The sequence below is a fragment of the Vicugna pacos genome, chromosome 28 (assembly GCF_048564905.1).
Source record: "Vicugna pacos chromosome 28, VicPac4, whole genome shotgun sequence".
NCBI lineage: Eukaryota > Metazoa > Chordata > Mammalia > Artiodactyla > Camelidae > Vicugna > Vicugna pacos.
In genome coordinates, this window is record NC_133014.1 from 9497899 (window position 1) to 9523193 (window position 25295).

The following is a 25295-nucleotide window of genomic DNA, read 5'->3' on the forward strand; positions in this document are numbered from 1 at the left end:
GCGCCGGGCACATCCCACCCTGTTGCCCGTCTGGACAGTCCCTCACCCCGGCCTGTGCAGCTGCACGGCCCCCCTGGCCTCAGGAATTCAGCCGCGGGCTGAGGCCGGCCTTGGACGAGGAGCAGCTGCGGCAGGCGGTGGGAAGGCTGCCCGGACGGAGGCGCTCGTGGGGCTGCACCATGGCGGCGGCGCTTCGCGCCGCGGGATTCCTCCCTGGGCTGTACGGCGCGTCGGCGGGTGAGATCCGGGACGCTGGGAGCAGGGGCTCTGAGCGGGGCGGGAGCCGAGGGCTCGCCCGGGGGCTGCAGACGCCTCGGCGGTGAGAAGCGAGAAGCGCGGTCCCTGGCCCCTCACGCTTGGCTCCGGTCTTGCTTGGACCCGCTGTGTGACCTTGCGTGCGTCCGCGCCCTCTCTGGGTCTCAGGGCCGATGTTTGTAAAGTGCAGGTGGACTGGACGTGGTCCCAGGCCCCCTCCAGTTCACCAGACCGCCCGTGCGTGCTCGGCTAAGAGGCGCAGGGAAGTGGCAAGCAAGCATCGCCTTCCCTGCGGGCGCAACCCGCAGGTTCATTTGGTGATGTTGATACGGGGTTCGAGGTAGATGGCAGCCAGCGAAGCTCGAAAAGGCAAAAAAGCCGTCCTCCAGCTTGAGTCCAATAAGATTAGTGTCAGTTATTTTAGATTCCGGGCTAATCAGTGCCTTTTATTTGAAAGAAGGATGCTTGGAATGTCAGTAATTTTGCTGTTATTGTCCTCCGCACCCCTTGTTTGCAGCCCGAGGAAGGGCAATATGCTTGCTATCTTCCAGCACAATGTTACCTCTAGGAACCACTTCATGATCGTTTTGATCGTCTCTATTCGCTCTGTTTTATTGTAAACCCACGATCTAGCATTCGTAACTCTGAAGTACAAAGATCTACAAAAATCGAAAAAAAATTTTTTTGTAACTCATTTTGTTGGGAAACTTGACTTGAAATCATTGTCAGAAAATCTGACCTGAGCATTGTTTACTTTTGTTCTGTTGTGCTCACCTTCTTTTTCAAAGCCCCGTTGAAAGGGCAGCTAGCATTTGTAGCTTTCTTTCATGAGCTTTTATTTGTGCTAGGGACTATCTTAAACTCTTTCTGCATTTTTCCTTACTTCATCTTCACAGTGCCTTTATGAGATAGATGCCTTTATTAGTCCCATTTTACAGCTGAGGGAATTAAGGTACACAACATTAAGGCTGAGAAACTTGTTCAAAGTTAGATTGGGAGGACGTCAGGTTTTTGCACCCACACCACCTAGCTCCAGAGCCTGTTTCTTTTTTCTTTTTCTAGTTTATAAACTTTTTTTTTTGGTAGCAGCTTTATTGGGATGTAATTTACATACCATACAATTCATCCTCTTAAAGTGTACAATTCACTGGCTTTTATTACTTCCAGAGCTGTGCAACCATCACCACAATCAATTTTAGAATATCTTCATCACCCCCAAAAGATACCTTGTATGCTTTAGCTATCATCCCCTCAGATCCCCGTTGCCTCCATCCCTGGACAACCACTAATCTACTTTTTATCTCTGTAGGTTCGATGTTCTGGATATTTCATATAAATGGATCATATAATATGTGATCTTTTGTGACTGGCTTTTTTCACTTAGCATAATGTTTTTCAGATTCTTCCATGTTGTAGCATGTATCAGTATTTAATTCCCTTTTATGGCTGAATAATAGTCTGTTACATGTATATACCACATTTTGTTTATCCATTCATCAGTTGATGAGCATCTGAGTTGTTTCTATATTTTGGCTGATGCCTAATGTTGCTATAAATATTTGTGTGCAGCGTTTTGCATATATATATTTTTTCATTTCTTTTGTGTATACATGGAAGTGGGGTTGCTGGATCAAATGGTAACTCCGTGTTTCTCTTTTTGAGAAACTGCTAAATTGTTTGCTAAAGCACCTTTTTGCATTCCCACCAGCGTGAGGATTCTTATTTCTCCACATCCTTGTCAACACTTGTTATTATCCGTCCTTTTGATTATAGTCATAATAGTGGGTGTAAAGTGGTATCAATTTGTGGTTTTATATGCATTTCCCTGATAGCTAATGAATGTCTCTTTTAATGTTTATTGGCCATTTCTATATGTTCTTTAGAGAAATGTCTAGTCCCTGCTTTACCCATTTTTAAATTGGGTTGTCTTTTTATTAGTGAATCGTAAGAGTTCTTTATATATTCTAGATACAACCCTTGTCAGATAAATGCTTTGCAGAAGTTTTCTTCCAATCTGTTGTTTTTTCGCTTGTTGATAGTGTCCTTTGAAACACAAAAGTTTTAAATTTGGATGAAGTCTGATTTATCTGATTTTTGTTGTTGTTGTTGGGTTTTTTTGCTTATGCTTTTAGTGTCATATCCAAGAAACCATTGTCAAATCCCAGGTCAGGATTGTTTGCCCTTATGTTCTGAAGATTTTATAGTCTTTACTGTTTAGGCCTTTGATCCATTTTGAGTTAATTTGTCTGTATAGTATAAGTAGGGCTCCAACTTCATTCTTTTACACGTGGATACTCAGTTGTTCCAGCACCGTTTGTTGAAACGATTATTCTTTCCCCATTGATTTTTCTTGGCACCCTTTTCAAAAATCAACTGCTGGTGAATGCATTCAGAGCCTGTTCTGAAGCAGTGTTGTGTGGGAAGTGGTACACGGGACAGTTACAACCTGGTGCTACAGGGTCTCCAGAGGAGAGAGGGGTGCAGAGTGCTAAGGGATCACTGTGGGGATCAGGGAGCCCTCACCAGGAGGTGATGTGTCAGGCAAACCAGGAGAACCTGTCAGAGACACACAAACCCATTCAAGAGCAGAGTGTGTTCAAGGCTTGACTGCGAGTCTGCTGTGTCTGGAGGGAGGTGGAGGGAGGGTGGTGGTGATGAGGCTGATGTGGAAGGTTGGGGCCAAATCGCAGCCCTGTACGCTGTGCTAAGGAGTTTGACTTTGTTCTGCAGACAGTAGGGAGCCAAAGAATGTTGTATCAGGGCTGTGAGGTGACCAGACCTCTTGTAGAAAGGCCTTCCTGACAGCAGATGTGAATTAGAGGGAGAGAGACTGGAAGCAGTGAGACCTGTTAGGAGACTGTCACCATGTGGCTAAGGGACAGTGCCTGAACAAAGGGGCGCAGTGAGACTGGGAGAGTGTGCAGCTACAGGTGAATTGATTTTTAAGGAGAATCCATAGGGCTTGGTAACTGGTCAGAGAGAGAGTGAAGGAGAAGATGTGATGCAATATCATCTACTTGGGCAAGCAGTCACGGACCCCAGAAATTACTCGTGTTCTTGTCTTGGTTCTTTTATTCTATAGATATTGCTATTCTTTAGGTGTTAAAAATGTTCCTTGTCATGTGGAAATGTATCTTAAAAATTTTTTTTAAATTTACAGGTCATTTATGGTCCAGGCATCTTTACCTAAACACCTTTCCAACAGCTTCCATTTTGGCATTGAAGACTATTCCCAGCACTGGTGAGATTTATTTACCTAACTTCCTTTCCTTATAAGATCCAATGTTAGAGAACTTTATGTAGTTTTTAAAAATGTAAATGAACGAAGTAAATTGTTTATAATAGAAATACATAAGGTCTAAGAAGTATTCTTCAAATTTTTAATGGTTATAGTTGTTATATTTCAAGACTTTAAAAAATAATAGCTACAATTTATTGAATAATTATTGCATGTCAGGTCAGTAGTATGTTATCTTCGTTAATCCTCCCCGGTTTTTATGAGGGAGTTGTTGTTCCCATTTTACAGACGGTGAAGTGCGTCTGAGAGGCTAAGTGACTTGCTCCAGGTCACACAGCCGGTAATGGTGGGACTGGGTTCTGAGCTGTCTTGGATGCCTTCTTGAAACACTGTCTTTGTAGAGGATCTTTGCTCCTACCTGACGCAGTGCAGAGCCCTCTCTTCAGTCACTCTCCAGAAAGAGAGGAAGCCAACGCTTGCTGAGCCCATGTTGTGTGTTTGGCCAGTTAAATCCTGCCTTGTCCATGTGGTCTCTGGTTAGGGCAGAATTGAAATCTGTTTGTGTCCTTGAGTTTCTGGGCCTCTCTGTGCTGGGCTTTACTTTTAGTCTTACTCTTTTCATCTTGTTAACCCTGCTGTCCGGATGCCTTCATACCTTGCTTGAGTGGTCCAGCAGAGGGATCAGGTGGCCCTGGCTCTTCCCTGTACTTGTTCATTTGTCGTTTGAGTGATTTATTCAGTCATAAACTACTTACTCTGCCCTTTACTGTGAGCTAGGCAGTGTCCCCAGCCTGAGCTGATGTGGGGCCTAGAGGCTTCTATGAGGAAGGCCAGAGAGGAGCATTCTTGGCTGAGCAGATGCCCCGCAGAAGGCCCTGGGGATCAGGGGAGTGTGCTGACTGGTGGAGTGACAGCACAGTTCTTGGCTTCTCCACTTTCTGCCTTTGGAACCATGAACAAATGACACCCCCTCAGACTCTCAGTTTCCTCATCTATAAAATGGGCATAGTAGTCCCTACTTTGAAGATAGATGTTTTAAAATATTGTACTTCCAAAGAATATTAAAAGGTTTATATCTTAAAACCAGTTCCTTTTCCCACACCTTTTCATCTTCCAGTGACGCTTTTTTTTTTACATTTTTCTGATTATATTTCTTTTTTTTAACATTTTTTATTGATTTATAATCATTTTGCAATGTTGTGTCAAATTTCAGTGTTCAGCACAATTTTTCAGTCATTCATGGACATATACACACTCATTGTCACATTTTTTTCTCTGTGAGTTATCATAACATTTTGTGTATATTTCCCTGTGCTATACAGTGTAATCTTGTTTATCTATTCTGCAATTTTGAAATCCCAGTCTATCCCTTCCCACCCTCCACCCCCTGATTATATTTCTAAACAGAGTGTATGTTGTTCTCTCTATTAACATTGTTAGGATAATTGAAGATTTTACTCTTACACCTCCACCCCTGCTTTTTCTGAACATAGTAGTAAGCACAGTTTTGAGTAAAGCTATAGGCTATATTTTCATTATTAAGGTTCTGTATGTATTCTTCACATCTGAGCTAGGTAGCACAGTTGACCCTTGACCAGTACGAGTTTGAGCTGCCCGGGCCCACTTATACGTGAATTTTTTTCAATAAATATGTGCTACAGTACTACCCCATTGAGGTTTTCAACTGCTGGAGGGCAGTGGAGTCAGTGCCCCTCACCCCCACATTGTTTAAGGGTCAACTGTATTCTGTCATTGCATTTCCTTTCTCCTACAACAGTTTGTTTTTCCACATTAATAATTGGCTTGTTCTTTTTAAAAAAATGGCTTTGTTTTCTTTGCACCTATTGCCATATTTTTCTAAAGGCTACAACAGTTTGGTCAGAAACATAGCAACGATTTTTCTAAAATCTCTGAAATGCATCTCTGATTAACCAGTTTGATTTAATAGAAGAGATTTCAATTAGAAGGAAGAAATTCTTTATGATAAAAACTATTGAACACTGATGTTAAACCTTCAAGGGCCGACTCTGTCTTTGAAGAAGTCCACCCAAGGGGGCTTCCTGGGCTTGTCCCTCTGTGGACTCCATAACTATTCTACTGAGACGGAAACTTCATGGTCTGAAATTAATAAGGATTCAAAGGATCAGAGCAAAATTGATAACTGATCTTGGTGGATGATCATCTGTAACTGAACTTCAGAATGTGATTTAAGCAGAAGCGGCTGCCATCTCCTGTTTTAAAAAGCACAACACAGTTTAAGCAAACTCAGTTGTAGTAACAGTACATTAAAAAAGATTATTTCTGGTCTCTTAAGTTGATATCTTTCTACTTTTGGCAATTGGACCTTTTTAGGCTAACTACTTTATTAGCTATGAGTAGTAGTTTGGTCTTTTGCAAAAAAAAAAGAATTCTAAGTCTGATGGTAGTGATTTTTACACTCTAGAAGTACATCAAAAATTGTAGTCCTTAGGTGCAAGAATAAATTCATGTGCAGTTGATATTTTGTTGAAGATTGAGGAGGTTACAAGGAAAGCTAAAATGTGTCCAGCTTATGCTTATGGGATTTGGAATGATTATTGAAGACATGAATTTATTTAAAATGAAAAACCAGTATTTTCTATTTACTTCTAATTGAGTAATTTACTAAATGAGCTTATAGGTCCAGAGAGACTTCACTGTGTCATCTGAGCCAGCCTACAAAAGTTTTGTTTTATTTTTTAAAGAAAGACTGTCCTCAAAATAGGATTCTTTAAAGTTCAGAATTGTAGTGACTTATTTTTATCAGTAACAGTTAATTATTTGATGCTGGCAGTGTTTCTCCACAGGCATGGAGCCTCTAACAAAAGTTTTATTCCATCTACCTTCAGGCCGTTTGTCATCTCCAGGAACCAGCAACAACTGTAATTTTACCAGCTTGACCCGTGCACTACAGACCCAATGCTGCATTTCTTCTCCCAGTAACTTGATGGGCCAACAGTATAGATCCTACAGTTTCTTCACTAAATGTACGTAGACTGGTCACAAACTTCCCATTTCATGAAACAGGGAAATAGAAGGTGTATCTTAGTTTTTTTGCACCTTAATTTTTCTTCTTTTTCTTTTTCCTCCTTAAATGAATGAACACTTCAGAGATTAGCGTGTGATGTATAGGCCTATCTCATTTTGTTGCACTTTGCTTTATTGCATTTTGTGAATACTACATTTTTTACAAATTTAAGGTTTGTGGCCACCCTGTGCCAAGCAAATCTATCTGCACCATTTTTTCCAACTATGTTTGCTCACCTTGTGTCTCTGTCACATTTTGATAATTCTGGCAACATTTCAACCTTTCTCACTATTACTGTATTTGATATGGTGATCTGTGGTCAGTGATCTTTGATGTTACCACTATGACTTACTGAAGGTTAGCATTTTTTAGTAATAAATTATTTTTTAATTAAGGTATGTACATTGTTTTTTAGACAATAATGCTGTTGCACACTGAAGATTACCATATGGTGTAAACATAACCTTTTTTTTTAATTGAGTTATAGTCGGTTTACAATGTGTCAATTTCCAATGTAGAGCACAATTTTTCAGTTATACATGAACATACTAAATATAACTTTTGTATGTACTGGGGAACCAAAAAACTTTGTGTGACTCACTTTATTGTGATATTCACTCTGTTGCAGTGGTCTGGAACCAAACCAACAATATCTCCGAGGTGTGCCTATCCTATTAAAATAAAGATGTTCCTTTGTGCACCTCCTAGAATCATCTCACATGCTATCTGTCGTATTTGTACTATATATACTTTCGGGAGTGTTGGTTTAATTTAAACCCCTTATTTGGGGCACCTGAGGTCTAAAGAGTATTGAATTGTGGCCCAAATCCCTGCTGATTTAGATTCACACCAAGAATATACTTGATGTCTGTTTTCAGTTGCACTTTAGTTGAGGAGATAGGACTAATCAGGAAAAGTTAATTTGAAGTAGATGTTGTTTTGCTAACACTACTGCTACTTGAAATAGTATTTGCAAGAGTCCAATCTGAACTGAAATTAATTTATAAAAAAATGGAGATTGAATCCACAATTCAGGATTAGGAAAATTAAGGGAAATTAGGATTATATATCATTCAAAAAGAAAAAGAATCACCTGTAATCCTGTTACCCTGAAATCTTGGATTTGCCACTTTTTTTCATGCAGCAGTGTGCTATGCATTTTCCCATGTCAGTACATGGGCTTCTCCAGTGCAGTGTTATAACTGTGGAGTATTTCATTGTGTGGGTACAGATCACTTTAATCTGGAAGACTTGTAGTAACTAAGTCATTCGTGCAGTAATGCAGAAAAGATGACTGGATGATGGGGGATTGCAAGCAATACAGGCTTACTTGGATGTGTAGATTTTGGTGCAAAGAGAAGAGAGGTGGGTGGAGTTGGAGCCATTACCCTCTTCCTTGGAGCCCCTAGTCCCAGTGTGCTTTAGTGGGGGTATATTAAACTTACAGGCTTTTTAGAAAATAGTCTTTTCCCTGCCCTAGAAGGCCTTTTTCTAACTCTTCTTGTTCTGGAAATGCCCCTTGCTCATTGAGACCCTGGTCCCTCCACTGTTGTCCCACATCTGCCTCTGACTCTCCATTAGCCTGTGTTCTTCCTCAGTCATGGGTCTCTGTACCCTTATGAGTTCGTTGCTCCCAAGTCAAGGGGGGTGAACTCAGTTAAAACTAGCATAGGGCTAGTTTTTGCTGTTTCACCAGGAAATAGTCTTTGATTTTCTAAATCTCCTCCAAGAAATTTAAAAAAATAACTTTTCAAAACTTATTAAGACTTCCCAAGACTATTTAACATCATACTTGTAAATCTATCCCTCTGCCATAGAGGGTCCACATTTAAATCCCTTTGATCCAAGTTAGCAAGTAGTGTTACTTAGCATGCTTTAGAGAGAGAGCTCAGTGTATCAGATTGGGTGCAACAGTGGATTGTGTGTGTGTGCGTGCGCGCACGTGTGTGTAAACATGAACTTTATTTTACATAACTATGGTAATTAACAGGTATATGTATTAAAGTACTTATGCCCTTCCAGACAATGAAATAAAAGTTAAAATAATAGTAAATCTATTCTAAGTAGCATGTTAGGTTAATTAGGATCTTAGGTCACTTTGTCCTGATGTTAAAGCGGTAAAATCTCTGTCAAAACAACTTAATTCAACTTACAGTCATTAAAAATTATGTTTATGAATAATATGTAAGAATGTAACATAAGGCTCACAATGTAATATATTAAGTAAAAAAGATACAAAATTATACATATATAATTCAATTTTTTAAACAAACAAAATATAAATATACTTATGTATGCATGCATGAATAAAGAAAAAGATAGAATGTACATTCTTATCTAACAGTGATAGTGGGATTTTTTTTTAATATTCTTTATACTGTCTATATTTTCCAAATTAGAAAAAATTGTTATATTCTGGGAAAAAATTAAAACCATTTTTAATAACAAAATGGCATTCAAAAATTGACATATGAATTGCTATCTTCTTTAAATGTAGTTAGATTTTTTTTTATTGTCCTCTTATAATGTATTAAAAATGAACTATTAAAAATGAACTAAACTCTTTAGTCTTTTACATCTTTGCCTCAACTTCAAGTTCCTTTTAAAATTGAATTCCTTTTAGTCTTCATGAGTGATTCTGTTATTCTAAGTGAAGAAACACTGTAATTGATTGACTTCCTTATGCCCCCACTAAAAGTGCTTTCACTGTGAACTTTCAGGTTTTTGATGGCATTTACAGATTATAGACCATCATTTTTAAGCAGTTAAGAAAGAAAACCAATCTTCAGTGAGAGTTTAGTTTGAGGTTAGTAGTTTTATTTTAAGCTTGTGGTTCTTTTAAATGAGACAGTGTCAATCTAAAGTTTGAGCTAACCCTTTGCTCTGACCAGGGATACACAAAGCAGCACGTGATGGGGAAGGTTGCTTACTCTGCTGAGCTTCAGTTATAAAGATCAGCTCTAATAATATGTGGGTCTTCTGAAAAACAGGACACTATATAGATACAAAGCATTAAAAAATATGTAAAATCCAGAACATTTTTCCCTTTTCATGCTGTCTACCCAAAGGATCAAGGTAAGGCCTTTCAGGAAGCAAGCAGGTAGAATTTTCAAACCCTCAGGGCTCATAAGAGAAGGAGAATGAAGATACCCATTTGACTTCCAGAATATGTTTAGTATTCCTGGCATATAGACATAGGTGTCTTAGAGTTTTGACTAGTACAACATTTGTATGGCTCTGATTCTTTATTAAATAAATTGGTAATGGAACAGAATCTTTTGTCATAAAATCAATTAGTGATACTGTGAAAGTCTGAAAGTCCTTGTGAGGACAATTTAAATCTAATAAAGGCTAAACTATAATAAAATCAATCAATCAATCTAATAAACGATGTGGCTACACCAGTAAAATTCAGAAGTGTTCAAAAGTAAAGAATCTGAATAGTCCACAAGGATAAAGGGGAAAATACTGATTGAAATGTATATTATAAAAAGATTTGGGGATCCTAGAAATTGATAGATAAATCAGCAGTGTCAGGGTTTATACATAAAATAAAAGACAACTGTGATTTAAAAAATAACATATATGCACTTGCAAGTATTAACTATCAGATCCCTCCATACTCATTCTTTCCCAAATACTGGTTAGACTTCATAATTAGAGTTGAAGGTGAATTTGGGCATCTCATTTTGAAGGATATACAGAGATGTTTAGGGAATTTAGAACAGAGCAAACAATCTAAATTATTAAGATTTGTAGGTTCAAATTGAAGTGTTGATTCTTTGGACTAAGAGATTGGTACTTAGGAAGACTAATTATTGATGATCTTAACAGTTATAACAGATGCAAGAGGGCAGGGAAGAGACCTGTAACATAGCTGATAAAGTGGGAGACAAATCGACTGGGAAGTAACTGGGATTTAAATGTTAGTGTCTTTTGTAGGGGAAGTCCATAGTCCAGGAGAGGAGTAGAATCACTTTGTCTTGGGCAGTCATGTGATATGTGCCAAGAACGTTTTAATTTTGCTTTCATTGCCATAATGATGCGAGTGAACCTGGCTTCTTCTGGCATTTTTAATTCAATAGGGGACCATAGATCATTGCTTGAAATTTTTCTTTAAAAACCTATTTCATTACAGTGACAGCCGATGAGCTATGGAAAGGTGCTTTAGCAGAGAGTGGAGCCGGAGCAAGAAAAGGAAGAGGCAAAAGAACTAAGAAGAAGAGAAGAAAGGATTTGAACAGGGGTCAGATCATCGGTGAAGGTAAACTTATTTATAAAAACAGCTAATGTGCTTTCTAAGATTTTTTTTCCTGCAAATTTTATAGATGTTTTACAAACTAGAAGCATCAAAACATTTCTCATGAAGAGCACTAGGATCTGCATTTTTAGAATCCAACCAAATGGCTTATTGCCCCATGATTCAGGGGAAGAAAAATCCCATAGAAAGGGATTCATTCATTACTTATTCATTCAGTATCTGAAGTGCCCTTGTGGCATCTGCTGGAAAGTCCCTGCCCTCAAAGAACTTATGATTCAGTGGTAGGTAACGGAATAACTGGAGAATTGGCAAACTGAAAAATAGGATACAAAGCATTCATAAATAGATATAAAGCATTAAAAAGGGCCAGGTAGTAAACATTTTCAGCTTTGTGAGCCGCATGTTCTCTGTTACCACTATTGAACTGCTGTTGTAGCACAGGAACAGTGATAGAGAGTACATAACCGAATGGCCACAGCCGTGTTCCAATAAAACTTTATTTACAAAAATAGTGGGCTGGATTTAGACCATGGGCTTTACTTGCTGACTCCTGGAACACATGATTGTTTATACTTGTCTTTTTTGAAGAATTAAAATAGTATAGTATATCTGAATCGACATTTCCTCAATTAGATGTTCTTCTCTGTGACTTACCTTGTGTCTCATTTTTTTAACATTTAAAAAAACTGTTAACAATCACGTATGTATACTTTGTCAGTTAAAAAAATTCAAAGACTACAGAGAAGCCTCAAGTCACCCTTGATGCCTTTTGTGTTGCCTCCAATCCCAGTCGCCTCCCCTAAGGAAACCATTCATCTCATTTTGATGTGTTCCCGTGTGACATTTTCTTATGCTTTTGTATACATAAATATCCTAAAAGAAATGTATACTTTCTTTAAAAAAAATTAAATTGTATGGTGCATATTGTCTTTAATTTGTTTCTTTCACTCAATAATGGGTCTTGGGAATTGTTCCATATAAGAACCTGTAGAGCTACCTCATTCTTTCAGTTTAGTGCAGAATCTTTCATAGGTTGGCTGTGCCATAGTTCATTTAACTCTTCCACTATTGCTGGACATTTAGATTGTTTCCATTTTTTTCCTTTATAAATAACACTTTAGTGAACATCCTTGTCCAAGCACACAGATGCCTCACACCTGTATGGAAATGGGTTTCTAGGCAATACTGTGAAGTGGAATTACTAGGTGTTAGGGTAGGTACATGTAAAATTCTAATAGACAATGCCAAGTGGCCTGTAAAGTGATTATGTTAGTTTAAGCTCCCACCAGTGATACCATTATCTGTATATCCATTGCCTGGCATTTTAATACTCAAGAAATGAATGCTTTTAAAAAATTCTTATTTATGTATGTTTTTAAATCTTCAGGGCGTCATGGCTTCCTATGGCCTGGTCTGAATGTCCCTCTTATGAAAGATGGAGCTGTGCAGACCATTACCCAAAGAAGCAAGGAAGAGCAGGAGAAGGTGGAGCAGGAGATGATCCAGCAGAGAGAAGAATGGGACCGGAAGAGGAAGATGAAGGTTAAACGGGAGCGAGGATGGAGCGGAAACTCATGGGGAGGCATCAGTCTTGGCCCCCCTGACCCTGGTCCCAATGGAGGTAACAGAATCCTCATTTTGCTTACCATTGTGACAGAGAGGGTACCCCTATTTCTGGGATTCTTTAGTATGATTTTATTTACTTGTCTGTTTAGATCACCTTTTTCCAAAAAAGGATTTGAGCATCATTAAAATAACTTCACATTATTACCTACCTGTCTTTTATGGAATGCTAGAAGCCTGTAACAAAGAAGTACTCCACAAACAGGATGCAAAGCACCATGTTCAGGCGTCTTTGTTGTGTGACTTCTCAGAGTCTTTAAACACGGTGGTGTGCATTTTGGATCTCTACAAGTCACCTGTAGGATGCAATTTCCCAAACACAACTGGCCATGGGATACCTGTGGAACAGCATGGCTTGGGAGTGCTATTTTAATAACAGAAGATAAAACCAGGTAGTTGTCAAGCCTCATGAAATTACACGTGAAATAAAAAATTGATAATATTTGTCAGACCAAGTTAGAAAACAGAGCCATCCCCCCACTTCTTGAGAATGTAAAGAAGTAAAAATCACCTGAAACATTCATTCTTATCAGTGACTAGGAGACGAAGAGATAGACAAGAGTTTGGCAGCTTTCTTAAGTTTGGCTTAAAGAGGAGAGGAGAGGTTGAGATGGAGACACTCAAGCCAGCATGCTTAAGACTGAGCAGAATGCGTCAGTTGGGAAAATGAAGACACAAGAGGGAGAGAGAAAAAACACATAAACTTAAGTCCCAAGTAAGGGCCCAGATCCAGAGTGTAGATAATTGGATGAACTTGTGACAGAAGAAAGGTCGGGGGCAGAGTTGGGTGAGCCTATCTGGTGGGTAGTGGAAGTGTGTGTGGGGCGGGGGTGCATTGCTGTCTTTCTGGAACCTTCAGTTAGTTATCTGTGAGCAGGAGATGAGGGCACTGGTGAGAGTGGCCACCAGAATATGTTGATGAAAAGGTAGGGATCTGGGACTGGCCTCACAGTTACCCAGTGGAATGGAATAACTGGATAGAGCTGATCATTGTTGAAGCTGACGGCTAATGGTACATAAGCTCTCACTTTGCTGTTCTATTTTTGTCTATGCTAGTTAATTTTCTATAGTGAAACGTTAATAAAAGTAAAAGAACATAGTGTTTGAAATGGCTGCTGTGGTGAGTGGAGAGAGATCTAACTGAAAAGGACATAAAAGGCCATCAGGCAGCAGAGCGGACTTGACTGAGTTGGAGACCATGAGTTTTTAGTGGCCCAAGTGTGGCGTACTATGCTCTGACTCTCTCCAGCAGTTCAGGTGTGGCCAGACAGCTGCACTGATCTGTCCTGGGTAGTGTGGTGGAGACGGGAAAAGGGGAGGGAGCTGAGGACATTCACAAGGCCTGGTGGCAATGTTGGATTGTGGTGTCTCAACTGAATGGGAGAAGCTGGAAAACCAGAGCGGGTGATAGGGAAGGGGAACAGTGGTCAAGAGTCTGGAGATGCTGTGGAGCTCCAAGAACCATCATCTTTGAGTCACTGAGCGGGAGCTGGAGGGGTAGGAGGGTGCAGTCAGGAAGATGGTGGCCAAGTGTGTGAATTTAGTGGTGGAACGGTTTCTGGTGATGATGGAGGACCAGGGCGTGGCCTTGGGAGTGGCACCAAAAGATCTGAGATTCTTTCTTACTTAAAAGTCGTTTTCTGTCTGACTTAAAAATTAAAAAAATGAAGTTGTTGATGGTGCCTGTGTTTAAAAAATGCTTTCACAAACTAATTGTATGGACACATTCATCTGTACGCCTGTTTCTTTTCTCCCTACAGAAACATATGATGATTTTGATACCAGGATACTTGAGGTAGGCATGCTGAGTTAAATACCCAGTTAAACCTTTGGAGAAATTGGGGTGGGTGGAGTGGGGACAGGGCAAGAGGATCAGTTAGGAAAAGCCTATGGCGCGTGACTTTTTTCTGAGCTGCAGAGCTGATTTGGGTAAGGAAACAATGAAATTTTGATTATTTGATATTGGCTCTTATGAGTGCTTCAGTTTGAAGGGACCACCAAGTGAGATCTCATGACAAGGCAACTTCAGGTATTGCTGATAACAGAATCGGCAGATTTCCTAAAATGGTCAGCTTCCCTTTGAGCTAGTGCTGCATACTTAGTGTTAAATGCCACATGGAATCATCATTTATTGAGTTTGTGACTGAATGTGTATATTGTTTCTTTAATATCAATTGCATTACCGAGTTTAAAATATGCTTACAAGTATTTTATGTCTTTGAATCTCAGTTTATACCCTTTGGAAGTTAATCCCTTTGAAGAATTCTTACCTATGTGGGTGATTTCCTGTAAGATTAGCCACAGGAGTTGGCTCCCTTTTCTTTAACCTCATTTTATGGTTAAGGGGCTGCCATGTAAGTAGTTTTGTTAAGAGTTTCATAGTTCTTGGTAAATTTATAAATACACACACACACACACACACAAAGCAGGTTTTCTTGTAGTTCATAAGCAGGTATTTTCCAGATTTTCTATTCTCAGTTGAGCCTAAACCTTAGCCTAGAGATCCAGTCCTGCTATTTCTGTATCCTGCATTTTATCATTTCTAAGATGCACATTTTTTCATAAACATGTCTGATATTGAAGTGTCTTATAATTAACTAGTTATAAACTATGTCAAAGTCTTTTTTTTCCAAAGTTTAATCAGCAACTTTTTTTCTTTCTTGTGGTACAGTCATTAAAACAGGGTGCATTGAGTTCACAGTTATCTCGCTCAAACTTTCTAACAACCCTGTGACATAAGAAGAGAACGTCTTATTTCCGTTTTACTCATGAAGGAACAATCCAGTTAGAGTTTTCCCTTGGAGACAGTTTGCTGTTCACGCTTGTGGAATCAGAGGATAATTTGCCTGTTTACTACCTGTGCCTGTGTGTGTGTGTGTGTGTGTGTGTGAGAGGAGGTCATTCCGGTTCCCTCCTTCAGAATTTTCTTAAGGTGTGATATTTATGAAACATTTTGTCTTTTAGGTGAGAAGTGTCTTCAACATGACAGCAAAAGAGGGAAGGAAGAAGTCAGTCCGTGTCCTGGTCGCTGTGGGGAATGGCAGGGGAGTTGCAGGTGAGTGGGGGGCGATGATGCGTGAGGGGCTGGTGGTGGAGGTGGAGGACACGCAGCACCTGGGCTCAGCTGTGGAGTCCATGGGGCTCAGACTTTTTCTACTGATGAAATCTTTTATTGGTTTGGGCTCACAGACCCTGTGGTAAAACCCCGTAATCCCTTAGAGGGAAAAGAAAGATCTTCCTACATCCACCTTTTCCTGTGAGGACACTGGCTCTTTTAAAAGGCTCAAGACACTATTGTATTATGTGTAATAGAGAAAGATTAGGGGAGAAAAAAACCACTAAATGTTCAACAACAGGGGCACAGTCACAAAAGGAGAATTGCCATACATTGTAATATCTGTAGCCGTTAGAGAATGATGGAAAATTACTTACAAAATAATGGTAAGTCAGACAAGCAAACAAACAAACAAAAAGCCCTTATAAAAGAAATAATTCCAATGTTTTTTAAAAAAAAAAGGTATGATTATATGCAAAGAAAAGACTGGAAGGGTTGGAAGGATATACACTGAAAAGGTTAAAAATGTTGAAGTAGTATGTTTGCCAGTCATTTAAATTTCCTTCTTTACACTTTTCTGTGAAGTTTCCGTAGTGATCTGTTTTTGAAATGAATGCATGAATGTGGAAGGGAAAGGAAACTGGAAAACTGCTTATTTAAATCCTTACTGACACTTTAAAAACAAGTAATACATATAGTTGTATGTTGCCAAAGGAAACTGCTCTTTTGTGGAGGGGGCAGGTAATTAGGCTTATTTGTTATTTATCTACTTATTTTAATGGAGGTCCTGGGGATTGAACCCAGGACCTTGTGCATGCTAAGCACACACTCTGCCCCTGAGCTACACCCTCCCCCACAAAGGAAACTACTCTTAACAGTTACTTTTGTATCTTTCCAGAAATTCTGTGTTCATATATATCACAATATATATATTTTTTTAATTATACAAAAGGGTCAGATTATATACGTATTTTTACATCTTGCTTTTCTTGCTTAGTATTATAACCAGAGGTTTATATACTACTGAAAACAAATTCCCCCTCTTTTTTTTGTATTGATTAGGTTGTGTTCCATTGTATGGATAAATATAATTGTTGTAACTTTTTCACTATTGCTGAAATTTATGTTTTTCCCACATTTTTACTATTTACAAAAACAATGAGCTGCTTGTACGTGCCATTTGCTGTAGTTTTACAAGTGTATCAATGGCAGAATTTTCATTTCCATTAACTCGTGATAAATCTCATTTCACAGGGTTAAGCATTTACAAGCTCACAAATCACTGTTTTTACTTCCTGGTTAATTTAAATCTGAGTTACATTTGAAAGTTTGAGTGAAATCATGGTTTTACTCTATAGCAATGTATGTTTTTCCCCAACCTTTCTGGTTATTTTAAATCTATTTTCAGGAAAAAAAACCTTTAAAACTGTTCACCTTATTAATTTGGTATGGTTATTATTTTTTATTATTGAGTACATTTAGTTTTATCTAGAAATTTATAAAAGATAATGTTATGTATCTAACCTTGGATTTCATATGTATGTTCAAATGTAATGTTTCCAAAGTGCCCCAACACAGAAAAGCAAATCTCGGTCATACTTTGTCATTCGTTCTGGATAGCAGTTTTTCTGTGGGCAGAAGAAAGATGAATTGCTGTGAAATGTTGTAGGAGCTGAAACTTGAAATGTGATGAAAGACATTTTGTGCCAAATTTATGCCTGTTTTCGTATTTTTGCTTTTTCTTTTAAAGGTTTTGCCATTGGGAAAGCCACTGAACGGATAGACGCTTTCAGAAAAGTATGTACATTTTGCCTTTGTTAACAGTAAAATATCAGTAAGTTGTGCTAGACACCATGGGAACCACAAAAAATTAAAATATGAACCATCTGAGGCTTGTTGTCAAAGGTTACTTATCCCATAAAAAGCAGGTTTAGAAGTACCTGTCTTCTCTTGGATCATTTCTATCGGACCTGTGATTGCTTACCAAAATTATGAGACAGCGGGCAAAGTTTGAACATTGACAGAATGTTAAAAGATACTAAGGAGTGATTGTTATTATTACTAATTTTGGGTGTAATTATGCTTCTGGATTTTTAAAAAATTAAATTCTCAGCTGTTAGAAGTATATACTGAAATTTTTGTGTAAATTTGAAATTTTCCATAATGAAACATTTTTAAAAAGATTTTTTTTAAATCCCTGAGAAAATGTAAATTCTAACAATCAATTTAAGAAAAATGCTTTCCTGCTTTCTTTCAGGCAAAAAACAGAGCAGTTCAGTATTTGCATTACATAGAGCGATATGAAGACCATACAAGTGAGTGTTAACTTTTTCGTTTAAAATTTGCAGGGTTGTGCTTGTTTCACTATGCGTGGCAGTTTACCTTTATAGGTGTTTTTGTGTTTCTCTGCTTGTTGCTACATTCTTACATGTAAATGTATAAAATGTGGAAACAAACTTTCTCTCCTGAGAAGGTTAGTAATGAATGAGGTCGGGGTTTGTTACTTATCCTTGGCCAACTTGTGGTGGCTGCTTAGGGCAGTCTTAGTTGCTTTGTGATATCTGCAGGGACATTAAGGCTGCATCCGTAATCTTCTTATGTTTATGTTTTTACCCTCCAGTATACCATGACATTTCTTTAAGATTTAAAAGGACTCATATCAAGATGAAGAAACAACCCAGAGGTAACTAAAAAAATTCTTCTAATTTTTGTTGAAGATAAAGCAGAGAAACAGTTTCATCCTGTCCTCTATTTTTGCTCACCTTTACCTGAACTCATTTTGAAAACACCAAAATGGAAAGGCCTAAGTTAGATTTAAGAAGACTGAGGCTTTTCAGGGAAATAAAAAGTACTCAACCTACCCAGGCTGCCATGAGCACAGACACGTTCCAGGGGTAATTGTAGGTGGGAAGAGCACGTTATGAACAGGAAACGCAACTGAGTGCGTAGTTTTGTTTATAGTGGGAACGTTAGTTACCCCTAGAGAATTCATTACTGCTGCTAGATGGTTCTTTTCTTATAGCTGATTCAGTTCTGCTTATTTGTTCTCATCATGGAGTATTTATTGAATGTCTTCTGTGAACCTGGTGCCACCCTCAGCTCTGAGGGTCCAGAGATGGGCCTTCGTCTTGTCTTGTGGGAGAGCAGGCAGGTGGGAGGAGTTCAGGGAGGGAGCTGAGCCGTGGGCCCAGTGGACTCGAGGTATAGAATTCCTGAACATTGTGATTTGTGTCTCACCTGTGGTTCTGTAGTGAAAATGATTTCATCTAACTCTAGGTAGACTTTAAAAGTCTGAATCAGAAGAGAAAACTTCACACAGAATTTAAACTTTCCATGTCAAAGCTTCTCACACAACTTTGCTAGAGCTAGGACAAGAAAATTAATCAAGAAAAAAAAAATCAAATATAGTACAGTCATATTAGTGCACCAGAACTTGCCTTCCGCTTTAATGTCACAGTTAATCATTCACATGCCAGATGAAAACTGTTTATCATTAGGAAAAGTGTTGGGTTGAACATTCATTCAGGTTTAGACCTGTTGCTGTCCCACGTGGTAGCTACAGCCAGTGAGGCTATTGAGCTTTGAAATGTGGCTTCTGAGAGCCACTGTAAGTGTCAGATCCACGCCACATCTCAAAGATGTAGTGCAAAAAAAAAAAAAAGAATAAGGAATATCTCACTAATACTACTGTATTGATTACATGTTGAAATGATGAAGTTTTGGACATACTGAGTTAATAAAATATACTACTCAAGTTAATTTTACCTCTTTTTAAAAAAACTTTAGAAATGCATCTCTGAGAAAATTTAATGGGTTGCATTTATAGCTTGTGTCATCTTTTTATTGGATGTGTTACTTTAGACACATTATTTTTGTCTGAATGATTTTTGAAAGGCGGCTACAATTTTAATTTCATGGCAGAAGTTACCTTTTTTATCTTCCCTATCCTCTAACCAAGGCTATATTTTTCAGGTTTTAGCTCATTACTAGCGCATTGGGGTTGAGTCTTCTGAATCTGAAGCTACAATAGACAGTCTGAGACATTGTAGACATCACTGTTTCTGTGAGGAGCTGTTAATAGATGTTACACCGAAAGGGGTGCCAAGTGGGAAAACTGGGTTAAGGGAAGTAAAAAAGATGTTTGTGTGTCTTTGTGAACGCCACAGGCTTTAATACACACTGTGCAATGTGAATCTTCCAGAGGGCGGTAGAGAATGCAGCCTTCCCAAAGGTATTTAACCTCATCACATGTCTACTTGGCTGCAGGACGGTATTTAATTCCTCACACAGCACAGCAAAGCATTTCGTAAATAATACACACACACATTTAGTAACTTAACTTTTATTATAACAAGCATTTTTTTTTTGACACAGTCCCTGCCTAGAAGTCGTCACAGTTGAAGTTCAGTCAAATAATGACCGCAGGATTGTGACCACTAGTGTATAGATTTTTGTGTATGTGCAAAATAGTAGCTGCCATTCACGGAGCATCTCGTGTAGTCCTGTGCTGTGCCGTGTGCACACGTTCCCTCGGGTTCTCACCACCAGCTCGGATAAGTAGGTGTTGCAGAGAGGAGAGGATCTTGCTCAGGGTCACCCAGAGAGCAATGGCAGTGGAGTCTGTGTCCCAGACCCTTCCAAGTCTGCCGTGTACCCCTTGTATGTGCACCTCTCTCCAGTGTGTGCACCTATAAACGTGTATGCATGCACACATTTGTTCACACATGGATGCACGTCATGTGTGTGTGGAAGAACCACCTCGTTATTACCTGTCTCTTGCTGCTGTCAGAGTCCCGAGTTCTCATATGATCTGCCATAGTTATGGAGTCCACAATTAATTGTCTCTTTCAAGTAGAGAGGACAGTTCCAGGTGACAGCACTTTATCCAGATATGTACTTGTATCCAAATACGGTTTTTCCACGCATATATTAAGTTACCTTGAAAAATCAGAAACCAGGAAATATTTAGCTTCCAGAGAAGATTGTCACCTTAAAGCAGGGGGCCGTGTGCTGAGTTTCCCGCCTGGCTCATCGAAATGTTGGAGTCTAAACTTGGGGCTTTTCCTCTGCATCACTCCCACCTGCATTTGCCAGGGGCTGAGCTAGGCCCTGGGGACACAGCAGTAAGCAGACAGCGTCCTGCCTCCTGGAGCCCACGTTCTACGGAGGGCAAACATCGGATAAGCAGGTTCTGCTAAGTGTCTGAAAGCAGCAGGCAGGATGCTGGGTTGCGGGGGAGGCCAGGGGAGTGAGGAAGGGGCCACCTTCAGTAGTGCACTCAAAGGTCTCTTTGAGGAGGACGTATTTGAGTCAGACCTTGAAGGTTCGAAGGGGTCATGCAGGGAGAGCAGGCTGAGGGGAACACCAGGTGCAAAGTCCTTGTGGCAGGAAAGCCAGCACGAGGAGGGTGGTGTCTCTGGACGGGTCTGTGAGGTGTCAGGTCGTGGAAGGCTTTGTAGGCCATGGAGTTCTTTATTACTGTCAACCTCTGAACAGCACGGGTTTGAATTGTGTGGGTCCACTTATACTTGGATTTTTTTTTTCAGTAAATCCTACTACAGTGCTGTGCAGTGTGGTTGGTTGAATCCACAGATGCGGATCCTTGGAAATAGGGAAACTGAGGTTAGGGAGGACCGACTATAAGTTATACTCATGTTTTCCTCTCTGCAAGGGGTCAGTGCCTCTAACCTCTGCATTGTTCAAGGGTCAACTGTACTCAATTATTTTAATTCGGGGAACAGTGGAAGTGAGTGGTTTCTGTTTTTAAGGCTCTTCCTACAGAAGGGGATTACAGGTAGACATGAGGGCGAGTGGCTGGAGGGGAAGCACCCGAGATTTAGAGGCCAGCAAGAGGGTGAAGAGGACGGGCTGGAAGCTAGGAGAAAATCCAAGACAGAGTGTATTACCAAAGCCAAAAGAGTTTTTCCGGAAGGAGGAAGTGGATGTCTGCTTGGTGCAACTGAGCAGTCAAGGAGGGTGAGGACAGATGTGTCCCTCGATCCTTAGTTAACACGGGTGTGGGGCACCAAGAATCTTCAGGCATGTTGGTCAATCTTAACAACCCTGTTTTTTTGCCCATACGTTCAAGAAACTTAAATATATTATTTCTTTAATCCTTACAACATCTCATTTAAATAAGCATCAGCATGGAAGTACATTGTGAAGGGTCACCCAGCTGGGAAGTGGTGAAGCCATAACGTGAATTGGGGTCTCCCAAACCCAGAGCCAGAAAAGGTGTGAAGCCAGCAGGTGACGCCGCCTGCATTGCAGGTGAAGGGCAGGTGTTTAAAGTTTTTCCCTTTCTAGGCTACGGCCTCCGCTGCCACCGGGCCATCATCACCATGTGCCGGCTCATTGGCATCAAAGACATGTACGCCAAGGTCTCTGGCTCCATCAACATGCTCAACATCACCCGAGGCCTCTTCCACGGGCTCTCCCGCCAGGTAACCCTTCCCTGGGCTCTGAAACAGAAGAACTAGTCTGTATTTCAGTTGTGTGCTTTGAGACCACCACGCCCCGGGCCAGCCTGGAGTTGCTCTCAGGCCGCCTGAGCGCGGGGCATTCTTTGTTGTCTGTGGCTGCATCAGGTTAGTTAATCCAACTGAGGAGTTAGTTCACGAGAATTAACTTTCAAAAAAATACTCCATGGGTGATTTGAAGTTTCAAAATTAAGTATTTTTAGAAGCCAGTAATTAGTCTGTTCTATTATAAAAAGAACACCTGCTTATTCTAAAGCTCCAATAGCATAAAAATGTAAAGTGAAAAGAGAAGGTCCATTTCCTAATTTCATCCTTCCAGTTGAAACTGGGGTGAAGCCCCTAGGGCACCTCCCCTCGAGAGTGGTCTTCAGTCATAGTTTTCACATCACCTGCACAGGTAGTTCAGAGGGACACCTGAGGTAGTGGGAACTATGAACATTAATATCCCAGGTTCTTTCTTGGGAGCTCCAGGTTGCCGCCCACTTGCCCGCTCCGGCTGGGCTAGGCTCACCGTCACTCCAGCGGTGGGGAGGAAGGGCTGTGAGTGCATGGGCCGCCCCCTTCTGGGCTGCCCTCCTACCAGCTCAGCGGGGATGGCCTGTCCCTTGAAGGGACGGTGAACCTTAGAGCTGGATGAGCAGGAAGACAACCAGATTCAAGAGACATTCGTTGACCTCCACTTGCTGAGGACTTTGACAGGCTCCCTGACAGAGTGCAGTGGCTGTTTCCAAATAAAGTGATCCATGGAATAATTGTAGCTCTCACTGTTTAAAATAGGAAAATTAGTTGAAAATAAAGCTTTGCTAAAAAATTTTTTTTTGAAGCAGCTTTATGTGCACGTGCACGTGTGTGTGCATGCGTGTGTGTGTGTGTGTGTGTGTGTGTGTTAGTACTATCTAAAATATCCTTCAAGGGGAGGGTATAGCTCAAGTGGTAGAGCGCATGCTTAGCATGCATGAGGTCCTGGCTTCAATCCCCAGTACCTCCTCTAAAAATAAATAAACCTAATTACCTCCCCACCACCAAAGTAAAATAATTGAATAATACAATAATAAATAAAATATCCTTCAAAAGCACTTCTAACTTTAAACCTATTGTTAGAGGTTTAATTGCTGTAACACGTATTTGTTTTAGATAGGTCATATGTGATATTTTTGTTTGATGTTAGTATTTTGAATCTTCTGCTATAGTGACCATGTATCGTCGCTTCTAAAACGCTATCAGCTGTAAACAGTTGCATTGTGCCACTCAAAAAGAAAAAATTTAAAATGCCAGCAGTATAAGCAACGTGCCATCAATTATAAGACACTCTAGTTTAAATGATTTTATTTTATTTTTTTTAATGAATCAGCTCTTCTGTCTTCTAATTTCAAACATGAATAGAGTTAGAGAGACTAGTACAAGGTGGACATAAAGTCTGGAAACATGAGATTGAATATAATCTCATATTTTAGGTATGTCAATGTACTATCAATAGAGCAGCTACTGAATTCATGTGCCGGTTTCCAGACTTCTGTGGCTCCCTTCTATAACGAAGCCCCATGGTTCTCTTACCCAGTGTCAACAGTTAGCAGATCCCGGCCAGTTTTGTTTCTCTCTCCCACCCCACCCAACCCCAGTCATTTTGAACCAAATCTCAGACATCAGTTTATTTTGCCCATGAATATTTTAGTATGTTTCTCTAAAAGATAAGGATTAAAAGGTACCTGACAGTACTATTGTCACACCTAAAAAATTAACAGTAACTCAGGATCGAACGTCTAGTCAGTGTTCATAGAAGTGTATCCATTTGTCAGATTAAAAAAAATTTTTTTACACAATTGGTTTGACTCAGATTGCAAAAAAGATCAATACATTTTAAATCTTTGTTGTGTTTATGTCACTTTTCATCTGTATTTCCCCTCTTCTCTTTTTTCCTTGCATTTTTGTTGTTGTTGAAGAAAGCAGGTTATTTGTCCTGTGGTTTCCCCATCTAATACTAAATGTCTGTGTGGACCCTTAACACCTTCTCTCCCTGCATGTCCTGTAAACTGGTAACTAGAGCCGGGGCATGACGAAATTCAGGTTCAGGGTTTGGTTTTTTTCAGAGGAGGTACTGGGGGCTGAACCCAGGACCTCATGCATGTTAAGCATGCGCTCTACCAATGAGCTATACCTCCACCCCCCCAGGATCAGTTTTGAGCACCGCATGGCACATGATTAGGAGGGTTTGGAAGGCAAGAGACCAGAGGCCAAGGTCCTTCCTTTGTCCCCTTTGGGGGTGGGGAGGTGGAGCCGATATAATTCCTGCCCACACCGTAGTCTAGCAGTAGGAAGTTCCTGCTCTTTCAATTACAGACAGAGCCCCAACCTGGTGTTCTCAATTTGGTCTTGCCCAGGAAACCCACCAACAGCTGGCTGATAAGAAGAGTCTCCACGTGGTAGAATTCCGGGAAGAGTGTGGCCCCCTGCCCATCGTGGTTGCGTCCCCCCAGGGGGCCTTAAGAAAGGACCCGGAGCCAGAAGAGGACGTTCCAGACATCAAACTGGACTGGGAAGACGTGAAGGCTGCACAGGGGATGAAGCGCTCTGTGTGGTCAGGTTTAAAGAGAGCCGCCACCTAGGCCTCCCTCTGGCCCACGCAGCCTGGCATCCAGTGCTGTCCGGCACCGAGGAGAGACTCAACCCCTCACACCTTGGAATGTCATTTTTTTTTTTTTAAGGAAAGGCCAATATTAAATTTCTTCATTTACTAACAATAAACACTTAGAGATTTAATTTATTGAACACACCATATGTACAAGTCACCATAATACAAACTTTGCGTGCATACGTTAGCTCAAAACTATTTTAAATATTCATTTAAACTAGCAAAAACCAAATGAATTAGGGAGACAGGGTTTATAATCTGACCTAATCAAAAATAACATACAGCCAAGGCATGGAAGGAATCCTGCAGGGATACCCCCAAAAGGGTCAAGGATGCTTCACCTGTTAGCACCTGGGGCCAGAAAACCACCTGCCTTAAGTGAGTGGGGTGAAGGGCAGGCAACCCTGCCTGAGCATCTGGCTTACAAGGACAGCTCCCCAGGTGTGCTGTCTCAGGGTGCATTCCTGTCATTGTTTACTCAAGGCAGGGCACATGCCGAGATGGGAGGCCCCTGCCCTGCTTTCAGAAGTGAGGGTTCAGTGGAAATACGCTGTCTGTCTACCTGCACTTCCCCTGCTGGCCATCTCTTCCTGTCCTGGTGACAGGAATGAGTAATAGCAGGGGCCCTCAGAGCCAGTTCACTTCCTCCTCCCTCTGCCACTTTCTGTCTTGGGAGCTGCTTAAAGCCTCTGGTCCTTCTGGCCTCACT

The 25295-nt window shown here is 40.4% G+C and overlaps 1 protein-coding gene across 1 annotated transcript; it reads left to right on the forward strand.

Annotated features, from left to right (window-relative positions):
* Positions 1-24714, forward strand: MRPS5 (mitochondrial ribosomal protein S5). The gene is made up of 12 exons (XM_072951443.1): positions 1-237; positions 3416-3496; positions 6361-6498; positions 10678-10803; positions 12188-12421; positions 14184-14218; positions 15388-15478; positions 17229-17275; positions 17736-17793; positions 18099-18161; positions 21785-21921; positions 24336-24714. The coding sequence occupies exons 1-12, from the start codon at positions 180-182 to the stop codon at positions 24558-24560; spliced, it is 1293 nt and encodes a 430-aa protein (XP_072807544.1). The 5' UTR covers positions 1-179; the 3' UTR covers positions 24561-24714.
* The last annotated feature ends 581 nt before the right edge of the window (positions 24715-25295 follow it).

Excerpts from the sequence above, each read along its gene's own strand:
- MRPS5 (XM_072951443.1), top strand. The coding sequence starts at position 180 with ATGGCGGCGGCGCTTCGCGCCGCGGGATTCCTCCCTGGGCTGTACGGC. Across the intron at positions 238-3,415 it reads GCTGTACGGCGCGTCGGCGG|GTCATTTATGGTCCAGGCAT; the intron begins GTGAGATCCGGG and ends TTAAATTTACAG. Across the intron at positions 15,479-17,228 it reads GAATGGCAGGGGAGTTGCAG|GTTTTGCCATTGGGAAAGCC; the intron begins GTGAGTGGGGGG and ends TTTCTTTTAAAG.